At 33.0% G+C, this 20,990-nt stretch overlaps 1 protein-coding gene and 1 long non-coding RNA gene across 2 annotated transcripts in view; one reads left to right on the top strand and one right to left on the bottom strand.

The window, feature by feature from the left end:
• Nucleotides 1-20,990, top strand: part of LOC138697711 (uncharacterized) — a 542,983-nt gene that overhangs the window by 426,348 nt on the left and 95,645 nt on the right. The gene's annotated exons all lie outside the window — the stretch shown is intronic.
• The window catches only part of LOC138697707 (uncharacterized), a 68,050-nt gene that overhangs the window by 149 nt on the left and 46,911 nt on the right, over nucleotides 1-20,990 (bottom strand). The window contains exons 2-3 of the mRNA XM_069823187.1: nucleotides 17,761-18,015; nucleotides 1-5,303 (exon numbers count right to left, since the gene is read on the bottom strand). The exon at nucleotides 1-5,303 is cut by the window's left edge and continues 149 nt beyond it. Coding sequence (XP_069679288.1) covers nucleotides 4,306-5,303; nucleotides 17,761-18,015 — 1,253 coding nt within the window. The 3' untranslated portion in view covers nucleotides 1-4,305. The remainder of the gene's footprint in view (nucleotides 5,304-17,760; nucleotides 18,016-20,990) is intronic.

Raw genomic sequence — 20,990 nt, 5'->3', positions numbered from 1 at the left:
CAAAACTTGGGAAATTTATATGAACGCAAAATATGGTTAGTGTGTCCTTGCGAAAATGATAACGAGTACTCAGTTCAATAGGCTTGTCATAGAGTAGAACTAAAATAATTAAATATTTTAAATTTCTCAAATTTCCCAACGAATTTCAACAACACTCTCATTACAATAAATTTCGTCTTGTGTTCTGCGAAACATTTATATCTAAATTTCCTAGAAAGTAAAACGTTAGTGCACTAAAATCAATCGTCATAACACAGTAACACAATATTCAGTAAGTCTAGTTGTTGTACATATAATAGTAAATCTAAAGGCATAGCGTCTTATTTGAAATAGCATATAGGGGAGACTGTTGTACCTTTAGCATAGTGTACCTTTGAACATTTTTTGTTTCTTAATTTTTGCTGCTACCTAGAGGACTCAAAATGAAGTAGATTGTAGAGAAAGCCGCTAAATAGCTCTGGTCGTAGTTTCAGTTTGATTCATTGCAAAGTGTGAGTTCCGTGGACAAAAGAAGTTTTTTTAGTACCAAAAGTAAACATTTCGTTCATTGATGTATGTTTTCTAACACAAAACCAGATTGCATTTGTTAATATCTTTCAAGTACGGTGTGTTCCCTATCATCTGATGAGTAATAACGTATTTTAATTTCCATGATTTATTTGACTCTCTTATTTTTCGGAGCCATATTTGTTTAAACGTGCACCCTCTTGTACCTTTGAACACAAAACATCTTGTACCATGGAACATGTTCCAAATTACACGTTACTATCGGTTTTTGTTTTTCTTTTATTTTAAGGTCATGTCACGAAATAAGTCTGAAATTAAAGAGGTCCCCAATTGATTCGGATGCCTTGAAGAAAGTTGTTGAATCAGTTATTGCTTCTCCAGGAAATAAAATCTAAATCAGAGAAGCCTGCTCTGGTTTATGATTGTAAATACATTTTAAATATGATTGTCAGTTTTTACAGCTATATTCCCTGCTATATTCCATGTGTTCCAACTTACAAGAGGGTATGTTCCAAGGTACATGATCCTGTTGTACCTTTGAACACATTACATATCCCTTCATTTTATTATTTCCATCTTTAATAGATCTGTAAAACAGGAAAATACATACAGGAAGTTGTAAAGGAATCTTCAATAATTATTTCAAGCATTTTTTCATTTAAAAAATTTCATCTCCCAAAGTTAAAAAAAAAATAAAGTATGAAAAGTGTTTAAAGGTACAACACTCTCCCCTATTGTTTCCTGTCCCTGTTTGTCGGTTATAGAAACTAGGAAGCTACTAACAGCAGACCTGAACTTGCTGTAAATCTCCCGTCACTGTCCCGTCACCTGGACACCTTTCCTTTGACAGTCGTGAACAACCGGAAAGGAAGTTACATCAGCAATTGTACCAGTATCCCCAGTTTCTACCTTTGAACCCGTGTGCAGATCAACTTCAGTTTCATTCTTTTCTAATATATAATGGGAACATTTTGGGCGTAAATGTTCCTTTACACCTGAGAAACATGAATGTCTTCAACCCGTTTTGTTAGTAAATGGCCCGTCGTTATATCCCTTAAACCTACTAAAAGAAATATTTCTAAGTTGGCAATGTGTTATGTTGTTTTATACCGAGGCATTAATGAAGTGTCATTTGTGGACTTACATTTACATAAGATTGTGGAAATCAGTATTTGTACGGTACTTTAAACTGTAAACCATATAGGCTTACGCAGACCTAAAAGTAATATTTATTTTTTACATAATCATGAGATTGTGTAATGTAATATTCTACATAAGTAAAACCATGCCTGAATGTTTTTATCTACGCAGACATAGAGGCTATATAGGCTAATTAAAACAATTTAAAGTTAATATTTAATTTTTTGAAATTTTTCTCCAGTAACTATAGGCTAATACCGGTATAATAAAAAAAAAACAATATTTCGATTATTAGAAGTGTCAGTGACGATTCGGCCCTATTTTCCAGAGCTAACTTTATCTTTCGCATACATTGCACTGATTTCGCGACGTGTAGTCACTAAAATTAAAGTAATATTTCATATTTTAGCCGAAGATAGTGCCTTCTGTCGGAAGACAGAAAAGGTATCCCAGAATATGTAGAAACGCCCAGGAAAAATGTAATGACGTTATCACTAATAAAAGTAGGGATTATTATTATTATTATTATTATTATTATTATTATTATTATTACTATTATTATTATTATTATTATTATTATTATTATTATTATTATTATTATTATTAATCTCCATTAGGCCCTAGAGCAAGCTCTACCCATTCACAAGTAGGAATTCTTGTGTTTTTTAATCCATCCCTAAGGTCTTCATATTTCTACTCTATTACTATGTTTTAAGTATTCAGTTGTAAGAAAATTGTACAAAAAACATTTGGCAAAATTTTCTAGATTAGGCAAAAAAAATAATTAAACTTCTAATCGATAACCACGCGTTATTTCTGTTTTTATTTTAATATGAATTTCTCTCATTTTAGTGTCTACTTATGAATGCATGTATACTTTGTAGAAAACAGTCATCTTACCTCTCATTAAGATCATTTTAACATACCATAAAAACTTGTGTTTAATAGTGCGTTTTTTTTTATCTGCAATCATTAAGAGGTAAATTTGTGGGACTGCAAATAATTTTGAATGTGAACAGCAGAATACAGAATAATTTCTGATAATAAATTACATGCTTTTTCATTTATTCAGTGGGAAAGAATATTAACACAGAATTCCGGTTAAGGAAGTGAAGATAGCTGCTGCTACAGTAGATGTCGAATCGTCGCTAGCACTTTAAATAACTATGCACTTAATGTTTTTTTTTAGGTATCTAATTATGAAGCTTTCTCTGTAATGATAAATAATTTTTTTGCAGCATTGTGAACGACGCAAATTAGTATCCCATCAAAGAAAGAAGATTACGTTATTTTGTTGGAAATGACTTGAGCTTTTGTTCGTAAGTAATTTTGTAGGAAATGAATTATATTTAATGTTAAAAGCGATTAATTAAATTAAATAGGACATTTTATACTTACGTAGGTTATATTAGTTTAGAGGAATATGGGTTATTTAATTTTTAAGTTTTATAAGGAATATAATAATATATTTACTGCAGTATTATAAGCGTAGTGGGTTTATATGGCGAAGTTCTCCTTGTTAACTACTTGCATAATCCTATTGGGAGCGCATTTAAACAATTAACGGATAAGAAATAATAGTTTAAGTCAGGCATTAAATGTACAGTAACATTCGTGGTGAAACTTCGATCTCTGTTACACAACACACACACGGCAGAAAAAAAGTGCTTAAATTATTGAAAATAACTTCAAAATTGTAGCACATCACTCTAGAGATATGATGTGATCATTGCAAAAGATATAAACCCAACCTACCAGCCCCAAATACCTTCCCCTCTTATGTTCCTCTCGCCCAATGATTTTGTCAGACGTTTCATACGCACAATGATGATATAATCGTAACTCATTGGTATCATCATTATTTTGCACTACGCGAATTCAAGATAAATCTTCGATAATCATAGCTTACAAAATCACTCCTTTCTTTCCTACGGTCCAGGGTAAACCTATATACCAAAAAGCATACATGAGCGCGCAAGGCATGTCAACAACCTGAACAAAGTGTTCGCGTAGGCTTCCGCGGCTGGTGTACATGGTCTGTGGATAAACTTCGGGGCTTACACCGCTTGTCTTGGTATTGGTGGCTGATGTTTCGACTGCTGTATTGTGGTCATCCTCAGAGCAGTTAGATACTATACTATTGCATACTATTTCCTTAGCCAACTGCTCTGAGGAAGACCACAACACAGCGGTCGAAACGTCAGCCACCAACACCAAGACAACGCGGTATAAGCGCCGAAGTTTATCCACAGACCATGTACAAACAAAACCTAACCTTTCACTGACCCTCGACTTTACAAAAACTCGATTTATCTTTCCAGATATTGGCACTCATTCCAAGAGACTTCTGCCGGTTATCGTCTCAATTGCGAATGTGTAACAGTGTTTCTTTCGTTAGTGAAATTGTGAAAATGTAGAGTAAGAAACGTAGCTAATATGTATATTTAATTTGTGCTTCGTGTATATTTGTAAAGTTATTCAATCTCTAAGTTCAATTTGATAGTGAAATAACGCAACAGATATTATACATCAATATCGTGTATGGTGTGTAACCAGGATTGAGGATTCATTAATATTCGTTTCAAGTCTTGAAAAATGTTTCTTGCGATCTTAATTGAAGATCGTCACGTTTAGAATAATGTCGTTTCTTGTATAATTTCAAAGTCTGTGGTTCTTGAGTACTGAATAATTACCGCTTATCTCGGGTTTTGTTATCGGTGATATTTTGTCTGCGTCACGTTCTGCATTGGAAGTCGAAGCAGGAATTTCTTTGTTGTCGCATTTCTTCTTCCTCCTTTCTCCTGTGGGTCGATTCGTCTGATTGACAACTCGTGTATCACTAGGTGTCGTCTGTGAATCGCCTACTCTCTCTCGGGGGGCACCGACATTGTTGGCGACCTCTTCTGTGGTTATGCTTGAGTCATACTTTTTGGAATTTCGAACCTCTGGCCAAATATTCACTTCATCCACAGTTTCTTCAACATTAGAATCATCAGACGTTCCTCCCCAACCTGCTCTGGGTTTCTCAGGCCTGGAATGTCCTTTATCTCTGCTCCACGTGTAGTGATACCTCTGGGTATTGTCTGAATCTGCAGAGGTGTCGTCGTCGTTCCAGCCTCTGCCTGTCGCGTCTGGTTGGTCTCGACCCCAACTTTGTCTCAACGTTTCACCAATGTCTTTCTCTAGAGTCTTTGCTGGTTTCGTGTCCCAGTTGTGGTTCGTCAGAGGTGCTTTATAACTAGACATCCTTCCCTCGTCTTCCGCGTGCCTTCCACTACCCCACGTGTCCGAGTCCTCACGGTCAGTGTATCTGGAAACTGAGTTTCTTCTCTTTGAAGTTCCCCAGCTGCCCCTAATCTCATCCACCCCAAACGAAGAAGACCCTGCACTACTTCCAGCTGTCACTTCCGTGTCCAGGGTCGGTGTGACCATCACGGCGGGGCTCATGATGGGGTCGCCCCATCCTTGTTTGGGAGGTCCTTCAGTCTGGGCGCCCGAGTCGTGCTTGTGGCTGTTCCAAGAGGGCTTGTCTCCTCTTCCCGGGTAATGGTTCCTTCCGCTCCAGCTTTCTCTATTTTCGTCCGGCGCCACATGGTGGTCCTCGCTGTACGTCACCGCGTGGTCCCCGTGTCCGGTGTGGCGGCTCTTGTGGTGCTCTGCATGTAAGTAAGAGGCACAGAGTCAGGAATCAATGTAACAACGGCTGTTCTCCTATCTAATTAAAGCTTTGCCACCATTGTGTTTACTACTCAGGAATGCAACAGTTTGAACATCTCGCTCAGCTACTTCAAGCCTCGTAGCTGGTGAAATGAAACAAAATGTTGGTGCTGCATCTGAGAAATTTCAGAATTGTACCAGAAAGAGAGTTATAATCAAATAAACAATAACTGAAGTTTATTTACTTTTTGCAGCACTAAAATACTGCAGACCATTGCCAGAAATTAAACAAAACTTTAAGCAAGAACGAGCGAATCTGAGCAGCTCATTCATTGTTTGTAGTAAATTGCGATCTCTCGAGGTTGAACTATTATACATAGTATTATTATTCTAATATGGCACATATCTGCGTTGTTACATTGATTCCAGACAAGAAATAGCCTCTTACTGTACATACAGGGATAATGTTAAGAGCATGGCGTTATTCCAGCTCTGATATATACTCCAGCAGCACAAACGGTGTTGTTCAGCCAAACTTCATCGTTAAGTGGTTAGTACTAAGCTTACAGTCTATTAGTGAGTATACAAAGTGTTCTTCTGCGATCTATGTCACTTCAAAATGGATGCGCGTACCAAAGAGAAAGTGACACAGTCAATCAGCTTCAGTCTACGTCCGTTTTTTTCTGTTATGGTAGTGGAAGAGTATTTAGTATAACTTTATTTTAAATTAGTGTTGTTGTGTGCATTACATAAATATGAATAATTGTGTATAAAATACATTAGTACCGGTATCTCAAATTTCGATTTTTCATTGCTGGTGAAAGAAAAATGAAAATATTTACTTTGTCAACAGTAGAAGTCTAATATTATTCTTGTTTTTTTCACATGCAACGAAATACATCAGTTGAAAATGTTTCATCTTTGTTTTATAATGATTCTAGTATACTTCAGAATTGAATTTCTTGACGTCTAGTTTAACACATACCTAATCGTTTACAACCAGCACTGTGATTTGTCAGAAGCGCTCTGTTTCTGTTTGTGGAATCAGACTTTCCCTAGTGACAGAAGGATTTCTTCTCTTCAATCACTTTGAAAGTGCCACAATCTTGGGTCATTGTGATCAGTAACGAGTATACTGGGTAACGTCGCAAATATATCGCTGTCTTTCTCAAGCATGAACTTACGTCATTTATCAGTATCGTTACATCTTCCGTACTGTAGTTAAAATAGCGTTTCATGTTCCACACTGTGTCCTTTATCTGCATTTAATTCCAGTCCTTAATTTTACAAGTTATGTCAATTGCAGTCTTTTCTGTGTAAAGAACTATTTGTAATAAAATGTCGTTATGTTTGTGTGTTAATTGTTCTTTTCTTATTTAACGCTAAGTTTCAGTCCTCCTAGTTTCTTTTAGACGATTGAAGAATTTTCTACCCTTTTCCATGAAAAAAATGTTAGTGCAAACACTCGTGAAGCCCCACTTCGATTACTGTGATATTCTGCTTACTGACCTAAGCGTTACTTCGACGCAGAGACTACAACGTGTTCATATATGTGCGTCCGTTTCGTCTGCAATATTCGCCGGGCCGATCACCTAACACCATCCCTCGAAATGTTGTCCTGGCTCCGTCTAGAAGATCGTAGGAAAATCCACTGTCTTTCCCTTCTCTTTCACATATTGCATTACTCCACTCCTGTCTATCTTGCGTCTCGTTTTCAAAATTTATCCAGCCATCATAACCTAGACACACGATCACAACACTCCTCAATATTATCCATTCCCTCCCACCGAACATCCTCATATTCATCTTCTTTCACTGTGGCTGTTCCTCGACTTTGGAATTCCCAACCGAGTAATGTCAGGGACTGTCAGACATCAAACCAATTCAAGAATAGGCTAACGAAATATTTTTCTAACAATTCTTGTTAACAATAATAGCTGTTTCAGGTTTCTCACAGATAAATTATCTCATTATTATTACTATTATTATTATTATTATTATTATTATTATTATTATTACTACTATTATTATTATTATCACTATTATTATTACTATTATTATTATTATTATTATTATTATTATTATTATTATTATTATTATTATTATTATTATTATTATTATAACTATTTCTTACCAATGTTTATTATTGTCACACTAACATTAGTTATCCAATTTTCATTATTTACTTTCATGTTGTTTTATGGTCTAGATATTAATGTAATAACTATGTAAGCAATTGTATTCAATTAGAATTTGAGTCTGGCTGGGCGGAAGAGAAGGCCTACTGGCCTTAGCTCTGCCAGATTAAATAAATAAATAATAATAATAGTTATTATTATTATTATTATTATTATTATTATTATTATTATTTCTTTGCCAATTAATCTTCATGTTATATTAGTATTTTATACATTTAATATGAGCTTATTAGAAGTGTAGAGCTATTCAAAATAGTTAATACGAGGTAAAAAGTATGGAACATTACTTGGAGCTTTCGCATTCTTAAGTAACTCTGCATAGTTATTTCAATTCACGTATATATTAAAACATTTCTCTTTGTTATATACTTATATGCAGTATTAGGATTATAAATTTGAGACAATTTTAATAAAAAATAAAACCTTTTTTTAAAAACATATGATTTTGTACGTTCTGAGACCTGAAACATCCAAAAATGAAAGAATAATTGCATGGTGCCATTTAGAAATAGACACATTGGCACACCTATGAATGAGAAAAAGTTTTTGAAAACGTTTAAAATAATCCTTTTTCAACTCCTTACAACTTTTGTGTATAAAGTTTCTGCATAAAATTAAAATAAGAAAGCTACAAATACTTGTACTCACACTATGTAATTATTTAACAGTGAAAGTGCACTGTCTCTGAACGAAATTATATATTGAAATAGCAACGTCATGTGTGTTATTGTGACTATACTAAATGTTGCGCTTTGTTAGTAAAGGTAAAAAAAGAAAACTGAGGCAGGGAAGAAGACATTCATGGCACACTCATGATTTACTAATCTTCACTGGTAATTAAAGTTCTTTTCTTGCCATCTCATGTGGACTAATTTGCCGCATCTGGAAGTCGTCGAGGAACGTGGTTTTGTAACTCCCACATATCCGTTATTTCGTATCACCTCCGAGAGACCTTGCCGCGAAGTAGAGCATTCCAAAAAACTTGATCGGTGACCAGAAGTTTTTGTACTGAAGTCCATAATCCGCACACCAGAAATGTTGCCACTCAAAAACGTGTGACCGTTGGTGGTTTACTAACCTAAAAAAGTGTTCAGTGTCTGAAGTTACGTAAAAGTCGGTAAATTTGTGTATAAATACTTGAAAACGAGTTAGTCAAATTAGGTTTTTATTTATAAAAGTAGTTACACAGATGTCGGTCTTATCCGGTGAGTTTAAATTGAGGCCAGATTTTTTGTCACTGTGATGTAAAATTTTGTGTAAAACGTCTTAAGTTAAATCGAAAAATTACTTCCTTACATCGTTTCGTGTGATTATGCAGTGATATAATTTGGAGTAAAGGTTGGTTCACAATAAACAGGGAACGGAAACGACAACGAGAACGAGAATGGAAGTAACGTTAAAATAAATGTATATAAATGTGAGCATTCACAATAGTTAATTCTGAATGCTCACATTTAAATACATTTATTTTAACATTATTTCCGTTCTCGTTCTCTTTATCGTTTCCGTTCCCGGTATATTGTGAACCAGCCTTAAGTCTTAGAGTAACCTTTCACAATTCAATCAATCGTCACCGCACAAAAAGTAGTCCACATGTAAATATCAAGCGTCTTTCAAAGTTGTATATATGTATATATTTAACAAAATATTTCATTTTTATTATAGTTTCCTATTCGATAATGACTTAACAATCGACTTTAAACAAAATAAATATATTTTATCTCGAAATCTTAATCAAAGCTCTTTAAAACTCATATAGACTATGTACATTCAATCCTAGACGGTAATAAATAAAACGTATAACATTAATAAATTAATTAACCACTAACCATACCGGATTTATCTGCGACATGCCAGGATTTTCCCCCAATGTTGTCCAGTATTAATGACATCACCTGGACGTAATTACAGAAACTTTTTACTATGTAATGAGTCCTTAGGACCCAGTATGTTAGATACAGTCGTTCCAAAATACCACCTGCTTACAAATATGTTAACCTTATGTTGGAATAAATTGTTCCCAGCGTCACGTAAAACCTCCCATCTCCGGGAAGAAACATCATTTTCCGTTCATTCATACAGGCCAGATTAAGATTAGAAACATTTTAATGTAAAAATCCATATATAAATGTAGTATATAATTAAAACAACTAGGTCCAGTTACATTTTCCGTTCACTCAATATAAAGCTTGTCTCACTTTGAAATTCTTCCCCTAAATTATTCATTTACGTATACACCTGTGTAGTCATGTCTGAAATAGTACGTATATCTTCAACAGAACTTAAACAAGTTATGATATATTCTAACTCACAATGACACTGTATTCTCAATATTGTCACATCGTTACAGTCTGATTTGATTAATAGTCTTTACATAAAGAGTTCTGTTATATTTCAGTCTATAAATTGTAAAACTCGTTTAAAATGTGGTACAAGGAGGAAGCAACTTGATAGATGATACATTTTTAATGACAGTAATAAAGAATGAAAAATATATATCATATGACATGAGGATTATATTTTTTTAATATTACAAATTCTAAGCGAAATGAAAAACACTGCTTGTTTTCTAATCATGAGAAATATGTCCATAATTTCAAAATGATCTTTATGCTCGACCATGCCGAAATGTAGTAATTATACACCTGGTAGCAGTCCTTTAATGCATGTCATTAAAGTACACCTATTCATTAAAGTTCAGGTTTTCGATTATTCTCGGATATGCAATCGAAAGACAACTAGCAAAACGTCACGCAGGCTGGAAATCCAATACTGTCGCAGAAGGTTATGTTCTGTTACTATAATAATTAGCGTTAATTGTAAATGATATTCAAATAAATTCAATTTGTCATCTCGTTTTTCAATGTCGAATTCAATTTCAAGGTTATATCAAGTTTAACGTTTATCTTACTAGATTATATCAAGGTCGTCGACATTCGTTGCCCGGAAAAAATCAATACTTTCGCGTCTGCGCACATCTCACAATTTACAAGATTGCACTAGGTCAGTTCGCTCCCCAGTCACATAAGAATAACATGAATACCGGTACTTATGAATAATTTCAAGTTAGAAATATGGTCGAGCATAAAAAGTCGTATGAAACTTGCCTATAATGGTAATTAAGACGTTCGTATGAAAATTATGAAACGAGCGCAAGCGAGTTTCATAAACATCCTCGCGTCTTAATTACTATCATTATAGACTCGTTGCATAATGTACTGTTAGTTGTTAGAACTTTAAAATTTCTTATTATGAAATATTAATGCCTTAGAATGTATTTGTGACTGTGTAGTCCGAATTGTTCTTTCGAAGTTAGTTAGTTAGTGGGATTTAAAAAGGGTGCGTCAGCTACTATAGCTACTTGTGCCCTTATCTAAAATCCTTCACTAAACACAAACACAATACAATAATCAGAATGCTTAAAAGAACTAAAAAGCGTTGTCACGGTTCTTTCGAATTATTTTATCGTACCTGTAATTGAAAATAAGAACATGATATTTTCTAAAAAGAGTAATTTATAAATAACTAGTTGACAAATATCAGGACACAGTATTCATTTTATCATCATTAAATATTGTTTAATGGATTTGGCTGTTTTTTTTTATTTCTTCGAGCAAATTGCATCAACACTTGACATGTACAACTAGTATGGTTTCCACATTACGTGGTTAAGATCACCGCTTATGAGAATACAGAACAAACACTAGAGAAGGAATAAATACCCACTTTCATGTCGGAAATTGAACTCGCAGGAATTGTTGAAGAACGTTAGTTAATATCACTTCCTATTTACTGTTTATGTTTTTGTGGCTGCAAATGGAGAGATTAAAAATATTGGGTTTTAATTTCAATGTGATTATGTAGAATGTGGTTGAGAAATTTGACTGACTAAAGCCCAAGTTTCTTCAACCTTTGTTAAAATGCACCTAACATAGCTTTAATTAACTTTAAGTTAAAAGTATGAATTGCTGTTAAAAATATTGCGTTTCTTCAACTTTACATTTCATATTTTAATATTCTGTTAACTCTCTGTTAGGACCAGAGATTCTAGAGTTTAACCATAACCTATAACCAAGTATAGGCTCACTTCTGTTTTCTGAACTCTGACAATTGCGATTCTCGCTTGTTTCCGTTGTTTGATTCAGAGAGGATAGAAGTCTTTTTATTCTCTCAGGTGTGATTTCTGCTTCTTTCCTCGTCTGTATCACAATAGCGTGGATCGGCGTATTGGTATTGCTGTTATGAAATGGAAAACACTAGAACAAAAAGAAATCGTGGGACTAATTTCTCTTCGTTCGAAAGAAACCTTCTGCTGGAAATTATTTCGCAGTATAAACCAATTAATGAGAATAAACAAACAAACGGATCTAAGTTGAAAGCGAAAAGTAAGGCTTGGCAGAAAATAGCCTCTACCTTTGTATGAACTTTTGGTCTTTCAAATCACAGAAATCATCCCCTCTGTTTATGTATCCATGAATGTCATTTTCTAAATAATCCAGATATATAAGTTCAGCATCTAACGCACTAGCCATATTGGATACTTCTATGCTAACAGAGAGTTAAATGATTTAACTGCATGAAATTGGGAAATTAAATTAATATAGGCTTTAACAGCCTGTTAGTACTAACAGTAGTTGAAGAAATGCTTCAACTGTTAAGTTTACAGTTAAAATAAAATAACACACTGTTATAATTTAACAAAGGTTGAAGAAACCGGGCCTTAGCTTCGTACATAAAATATTATTTTGTTTTCCAGTATCTTTCATGTACCTTTTAAAGTAATTTCACTTGTATTTCTTCCATTATTATGTGCTCGTCCTTACAGCCTTGCTTTGAAAATTCCCATTATTTCACAGCGCCACAGCATTCAGTTCCCTGACCATTACAGCAACAGTCTACTGTATACAGTCACGAAGCTTGAGTTTTGAGGGTGCTAGAAACAATAGACTGTGACGGTACTACTTTGCATTGCCTGTAATGAGGCGATATTAGCGATCCTAGTGGTGAGCAACTATCTAATGTTTGCATATTTACTACGTATTGAGCTTCGCAACTGTATATACTAGACTGTGATTACAGTATATCAAAGCGAGAAAAGTATACAACTGAGTTTAACATTCTTTATTCACGAATCATTCACCTGATGGTATCAATGTTGCAACTCGATAGGAATTTATGTCAGGACAAGAGTGAGAAAATTCAAAGCAAGTCAGCAACTGTAGCAAGAATGTGTGCAAGATATGACAGATATTTGAGTGAAATTTTTTAGTAATGTGTAGAAATCGGAACTGCATAGGCCTATGTTTTAAAGACGTGATCAAAATATTAAGTTACATGTTATATCTTTTCTTGTTTTTGTATTAACGTAACACAGACAAAAATTATTACCTACAACCTTCTGTTACTTAATTATATTTTTTTTTATCCTTTGACATAGCTATGCCAAAGAAATATATTAACAGCATGATTAAAATATAAACTCAAACAATTATTGTGAACTAAGATTTTTACTGGCTTACATTTTTACTTATTACTCCGCTATAGACTTTCTTTTTTAAGATTATTCACAAATAATTTTCCTTTGTCTGTATTTCATAAATATGTATTTAATATAGTTTAAATATAATATGTGAGATCTAAGTGTAGAAAATGACAAGTTATAATAGTTGGTGAAATAAGATTGAAACGCACATCGGAAGGTTTTACAAATTCTGACAAAAAAGAATGAAGTAGTTTTTAAAGAATATAACTAGTAATTTCCTTAATAAATGTAGACAGAAAGAATTTCGTAGTCCAGATAGCAGAAACAAAATTTAAATTTCAGACTGCGAGGAGGACGATCTTTAAATAGGTAACATGAGTTTTTTATGTCGGAACGAATCGCCAAATCGCATACAAAATATACAAAATTAACATTATTTTATTACATAACTCGTATGTCTTTAATAACTTTCAGTTAAAGTAAAATTTTAGGCAAATGAAAGGAAAATTGGGTTTTATAACTTCATTGGATTTATTAATGAAAATCTTGAAAATATCTTACAAATGATGGCCACGTAAAAAGATAGTAATATGATGAATCAGGAAAAGCATCATGTCTGAAGAACGACACAAAAGTATTGATCTTAATGTATAATCTGTTTTATTATTATACAGTATGTTTATTAATTTCTTTTGCGAGTTCCTGAGAACAAAAGTTCCTATGAACATGTGGTGCTTCTAAGTAAAACCTTGTCTGAATAAAACCACAAATAAGTTTAAATTACTTTGCATCAAGTCTGGGTATTTTTGCACATAAAAAGATATAGTAATATACGGCGAATCAAGAAAAGCATCATATCTGTTTAAAAATGTATTGTACGTGTTCCTGAGAACAACAGTTTCTATGAACATGTCGCGAGTAAAACTTTGTCTGAATAATTACCACAAATAAGTTTCAAATATTTTACGTCGAGTCAGATTATTTTTACGTCTATAACAGATGCCCTAGGTTAGCTCCAATTTCTCATACAAGTCTGAGCACGACTTGCACAAGACTGAATAATTCGTTCATTCACACTGCAGGATCCTCTGGTTACTTGTCATAATTATGCATACGTCCCTTATAAATGACTGACTGTTTCAAAAACGATGGTTTTCAAGTGGTTGAGGTCTGGTGATTTCGATGCCATGTCACCGTACCGCAGAGTTTCCTTTTTTTTTTCGTTAGTGTACTGTTATTCGTTATGATCTGTGACGCAGCCGGAAGAAGTGTGTTGGGTCTCCATCGTGCATAAAAGACATTTGTTGTCTTAAATTTCCAAAGAAATTTGTCAAGAGGAAATGGAATTTATTAATTTGGAACCTCAAAATCATAGGAGCATTTGTTCTTATATTTCACGCACGTACACGATGATTTTAAATATATGACTCATTCTATACGACACTTAGTTTTCACGGTATGAAATGTTGAAATACTTTGGCCTAATATTTTTGGAACATTTGTAATTGTTTATTAACGAATTTAACTTCATATAAAATCTACAGATTTTTTAAATGTGAAAATCAACACTTAATATTTCGTTATTAACTATTAAATAATTATTTTGGCCTAATATTTTGGAAACGTCTGTGTTTGTTTAGCAACAAATTTATCTTAATTTAAAATCTACAGAGTTATATTAATGTGAAAATCAAGACTTATTAACTATAATTATTTTGGCCTAATATTTTGGCAAAGTCTGTGATTGTTAGTAACCAATTTAACTTCATTTAAAACATACAGAGTTACATTAATGTGAAAATAAACACTTAATATTTCGTTACGGACTGTTAAATAATTATTTTGGCCTAATATTTTGGCACAGCTGTGATTGTTTAGTGACAAATTTAACTTCATTTAAATCTACAGAATTATATTAATGTGAAAATAAATGCTTAATGTTTCGTTATGAACTGTTAAATAATTATTTTGGCCTAATATTTTTACAGCGTCTGTGATTGTTAGTAACCAATTTAACTTCATTTAAAATATACAGATTTATATTAATGTGAAAATAAACAATATTTCGTTACGAACTGTTTAATAATTATTTTAGCCTAATATTTTGGCACATCTGTGATCGGTTAGTGACAAATTTAACTTCATTTAAATCTACAGAATTATATTAATGTGAAAGTAAATTCTTAATATTTCCTTATGAACTATTAAATAATCATTTTGGCCTAATATTTTGGCAATGTCTGTGATTGTTTAGTAACAAATTTATCTTCATTTAAAATATACAGAGTTTTATTAATGTGAAAATGAACAATATTTCGTTACGAACTGTGAAATAATTATTTTGGCCTATTATTTTGGCAACGTCTGTGATTGTTTAGTAACAAATTTATCTTCATTTAAAATATACAGAGTTTTATTAATGTGAAAATAAACACTTCATATTTCGTTACGAACTGTTAAATAATTATTTTGGCCTAATATTTTGGCACATCTGTGATCGGTTAGTGACAAATTTAACTTCATTTAAATCTACAGAATTATATTAATGTGAAAATAAACGCTTAATATTTTGTTATGAACTGTTAAATAATTATTTTGGCCTAATATTTTGACGTCTGTGATTGTTTAGTAACAAATTTATCTTCATTTAAAATATACGGAGTTATATTAATGTGAAAATAAACACTTAACATTTCGTTATGAACTGTTAAATAATTATTTTGGCCTAATATTTTGGCACATCTGTGATCGGTTAGTGACAAATTTAACTTCATTTAAATCTACAGAATTATATTAATGTGAAAATAAACGCTTAATATTTTGTTATGAACTGTTAAATAATTATTTTGGCCTAATATTTTGACGTCTGTGATTGTTTAGTAACAAATTTATCTTCATTTAAAATATACACAGTTATATTAATGTGAAAATAAACACTTAACATTTCGTTATGAACTGTTAAATAATTATTTTGGCCTAATATTTAGGCATATCTGTGGTCGGTTAGTGACAAACTTAACTTCATTTAAATATACAGAATTATATTAATGTGAAAATAAATGCTTAATGTTTCGTTATGAATTGTTAAATAATTATTTTGGCCTAATATTTTGGCACATCTGTGATTGTTTAGTAACAAATTTATCTTCATTTAAAATATACAGATATATAATAGGCTAATATGAAAATAAACACTTAATATTTGTTACGAACTGTTAAATAATTATTTCGGCCTAATACTTTGGTACATCTGTGGTCGTTTAGTGAGAAACTTAACTTCATTTAAACCGACAGAATTATATTAATGTGAAAATAAATGCTTAATGTTTCGTTATGAACTGTTAAATAATTGAAGCGTCGGCTGGAACAACGTTATAAGTTACATTTGGTAAAATTTACAGAAGCTGCAAAAATGTGTACACGTACAACGTTGTTCTTATAGGGTAGCAAACTTTTGAGTGGACAAATTTCACGTACTGCATTGATGGACAGTTGCAAGCCAAAGAGTATAGCAAGGTAACATGACATACAACATTATTACACGGAAACACGCCGAATGAAAATTTTGTAACTTAGAACGTTGTTCCAGCCGACGCTTCAATTATTTTGGCCTAATATTTTGGAAACGTCTGTGATTGTTTAGTAACACATTTATCTTCATTTAAAATATACGGAGTTATATTAATGTGAAAATAAACACTTAACATTTCGTTATGAACTGTTAAATAATTATTTTGGCCTAATATTTTGGCACATCTGTGGTCGTTTAGTGACAAACTTAATTCATTTAAATCTACAGAATTATATTAATGTGAAAATAAATGCTTAATATTTCGTTATGAATTGTTAAATAATCATTTTGGTCTAATATTTTGGCAACGTCTGTGATTGTTTATTAATACATTTAATTTCATTTAAAATCTACAAAATTATATTAATGTGAAAATAAATGCTTAATGTTTCGTTATGAATTGTTAAATAATCATTTTGGTCTAATATTTTGGCAACGTCTGTGATTGTTTAGTAATACATTTAATTTCATTTAAAATCTACAAAATTATATTAATGTGAAAATAAATGCTTAATATTTCGTTATGAATTGTTAAATAATCATTTTGGTCTAATATTTTGGCAACGTCTGTGATTGTTTAGTAATACATTTAATTTCATTTAAAATCTACAAAATTATATTAATGTGAAAATAAATGCTTAACGTTTCGTTATGAATTGTTAAATAATCATTTTGGCCTTATATTTTGGCAACGTCTGTGATTGTTTAGTAATAAATTTAATTTCGTTTAAAATTTACAGAATTATAATAATGCGAAAATAAAGACTAAGGGTGGTATTCATAGATATTTCGCAGCACGCGCTACGAGCGTACTAAGCTAGCTCCGGCTATCCACTGGTTACTAGTACAGAATTCAAATCATATCCTATCGCTAACACTGGTTTATGAATACGAAAAACGCTGATAATCCACCGAAAGCCCGCGCTAAAAATGTCTATGAATACGGCCCTTAATGTTTCATTATGAACTGCTGAATAACTGTTTTGGCCTAATATTTGTCAACGTCTGTAATTGTTTCGTAACAAATTTACTTAATCGTAAATGCCCATTTAGTTAATTGAAGTGAAAACGAAGATATTTCTCTGTAGCGGGGTTGCTTCCTCCCTGGCCTCGTGGTCGTGCATTTCAGTACCCGCGGAACGCCAGGTCCTGCGCCTCGTTGCGGCGTACCTCCCTACTGCGTCGCCGGGTCGCGTATTCCTTACCGTAGTGAGGCGAGTACTCGGAGTGGTAGTCGATGGGCGGCTCTGGTTCGGGGTACCAGGGCACGTGGTGGTGGTGCATCGGCTTGCACCACTTGACGAGCGACAGCAGGCTGGGCAGGAAGACGACGCCCAGCACCAGCAGCTTCTTGATGAACAGCACGGCCAGCAGGATGGGCACGAGCAGCGCCTTCAGGTGGAAGAACGAGATGAGCGGCAGCAGGAACATGAGGGTCTTCTTCTTGTCTCTGCTCGCTACTGCAATGAGAGCGATTGGTTGCGGTGAGCAGTTAAGGAAATTGAAGGCCAACGTTCATTAAAAGTGATAGTGAAGTGAATTATAGTAACACAGCTTGAGAGTTTTATAGAGCAGCCCTGGCGAAAAGGCCATGGTGCGCCGAGCCACTGTGTAAGCTGCAACGTGCATAGCACCTATGGAGGGAGGCGGACAACCGAAGGGGAAGTTAATGTTTAGGACGTGTAACGAAGAAAAAATGAACAAGAAAACATAGGACACACTATCACAACCTAAAATTAACTGTCTTCAGAATGTGTCTGCGACAAAGTTTCAAAATCAGGAATTATGTCACTGCCAATCGTAGTTGATCACGAAGGTATTTGCCTGTCAGTCGTGATCTAAATTTGATTTTTACTATTTTCAGTGTTTAAAATAATGTTTCACAAACGTAAGTTACAGCGAACATAGCTTCAACAGAGCAAGCGAAAGAACGAAGCTTCAAATATTATTTTTTTTCCAAAGATTTGAAAAGTTCGATATCTGTCAAGTCCTTACATCTAGCTTTCATTTAACGTCACATTGTAAATCTGTGAGTTTAAATTGAAAATCTAACCGCATTATTCGTACATCTGCTGTAAAAGAATCGACGTACAGAGATGATAATAATAATAATAATAATAATAATAATAATAATAATAATAATAATAATAATAATAATAATAACAATAATAATAATAATAACACTTAACCTTTTAATGTTTCATCAGTAACATGTAGTAACTTATAATGCCGTTTTATGTTATACAACCGTTTTCCTAGTAATATTTGTGAACAAATCATACATTTAATATTTTCATCATATTGTAAGCAAAAGAATGCATCCTCCCAGCCTACTTGAAACTTTCGTTTTTTATAGAGGTACATGGTTTCGAGAGAGATATTGCGACGATACGCCACTCGCAAGTCCGAGACAAATACAAATGGAACGAAGTTTGACTCCAGTGAGTGAGAGGGTGGGGGTTGTAGGTAGGAAGCGAGAGAAAAGCACTGCGAGCCACAATGTGCTCGTGAGTCGCATTTTCGCCGCGGCTGTTATAGAGAGTAAAACGTAGGAAAACTAGAATAACATCATTGCATAGAGCACATCTAGGTCAGAAAGCATGGGTAGACATAACGGCTCGGTTAGAAAAGCCAACGTACTATGGTAGGAACGATCATGATTTTAAAATCAAATGTAGGAAACAGAAAACGGATGTAGGTAAATTCTCATTTTTAAATAGAACTATAAGTGATTGGAATGACCTACCTGCAGCGGTCTTTGAGGGCTGTCCTTCCTTAAGAAGTTTCAAAAATAATTTAAACAGTTGCATATCAAGTGCAAATTAAAATTAAGGTGACATTTAACATTTAATTTTTTTAAGGTGACATGTATTTATTTAGCCTGACGAGTTACTTCCTTGGTTTGAATTGTAAATTATTTAAAAATAGCGTGTAAGAGGGCCTTAGACTAGAAATGTTTAGTTTAAATGTAGTTCTGTTTATAAGTATGCATAAGGGTGTAATTATTTGACTTATTTGAACTGTTGTATCAATGAAGCGAGGTGAGTCAGTGGAGTTATGGTTTTACAGTGCAGTGAATAGTTCCGATCAGTGATAATTTATAGCGCCAATGAAATGTGTTCTATAGTGTCAGTGAAATGTGTTATAGTGTGTCAGTGAAATGTGTGCTAAAGTGTCAGTGAAATGCGTCATACTATGACTACAGTGAATGAGATGAGAATAAAGTGAAAGACTATTGAAACTTATGTAGGGCCTATACATAATTATGTAGGTTGTAATGTAAAATTAGGTATTTTATTTATGTTTTTTTATTGTTATTGTGTTAAATTATATTGTGTATTCTTATTGTATTGTGTATTCTTATTGCATTGTGTATAAAATTGTATTGTGTATTGTATAATTGTATTGTGTATTGTAAATTTATTGTGTATTGCTTATCATTTTTTTGTGTATTGTTTATATTGTGTATACCACTGCCACCGGGTGCTTGCCCACTTGCAGTGTAAATAAATACATACAAGAGGATCAAGAGTAAAAGTGAAAGAGAAGAAATAAAAGAGATAAAGTAGTAGAGAAAATAGGTATTTGTAGCCAATTAATTGGAAAATAATGTGGTCTATTTAGATTTGTAATAAAAGAAACTTTGAATGAGAAAAAAATGATGTGCCTTAGTTATTGAACCACCTATATTATAGCCTATTATCTATATATATATATATATATATATATATATATATATATATATATATATATATATAATTTGAACTGGTAATGGAAATTACGGGAAAATGGCTGAAAGGATTTTACTAAATGGCCCCTCATTTTGAAGCTTGGAACCCAAAGTTTTTCGGAAAAAAATAGTAGTTTTCAGTGAAATGTCAATTTTCCTACATAATTTTCCTATTTTCCAAAATCCATCTGTCGTCAGTTTTGAGAACTAGCTAATTGCATTCAGGAAAAGCGAAGCGAGCATCAAGTCGGCCGTGTTGAATTTCAGAATAAAACAAAACACACACTACAGTAAACAATATTACACGAAGGCCATGATCTCCAAGAATGCTGACATATTTAGAGCTCAAATTAAATTGGTTATTAAAAACTTAACTTACTAAAAATAATTTACAGGTTCGATTCTGTGGTGTGTAATTTTCTGGGTACAGGTGTGTATTGGATATTAAAAACTACAAAACTTGAGGTGGTTTGATGACATTATTACCATTAGAAATGAAATATTATTGTAGTTAATGCCGTGATGTGACTATTTTTCATTAATTATACATATTAATGCTATATTGATGATATGAAAGTGAAACGTTTTGGGGTTATATAAATAGATGTAGAGAATAACTTAAATTAGATTTTGATTTCTATATTTTACTGAGTGACGGCTATATAGTATATATAGTATATGTTACTGAAAGCTATAAAACTTACG

The sequence above is a fragment of the Periplaneta americana genome, chromosome 4, assembly GCF_040183065.1.
Source record: "Periplaneta americana isolate PAMFEO1 chromosome 4, P.americana_PAMFEO1_priV1, whole genome shotgun sequence".
Classification (NCBI taxonomy): domain Eukaryota; kingdom Metazoa; phylum Arthropoda; class Insecta; order Blattodea; family Blattidae; genus Periplaneta; species Periplaneta americana.
This window is presented reverse-complemented; position numbering and strand designations above follow the sequence as displayed.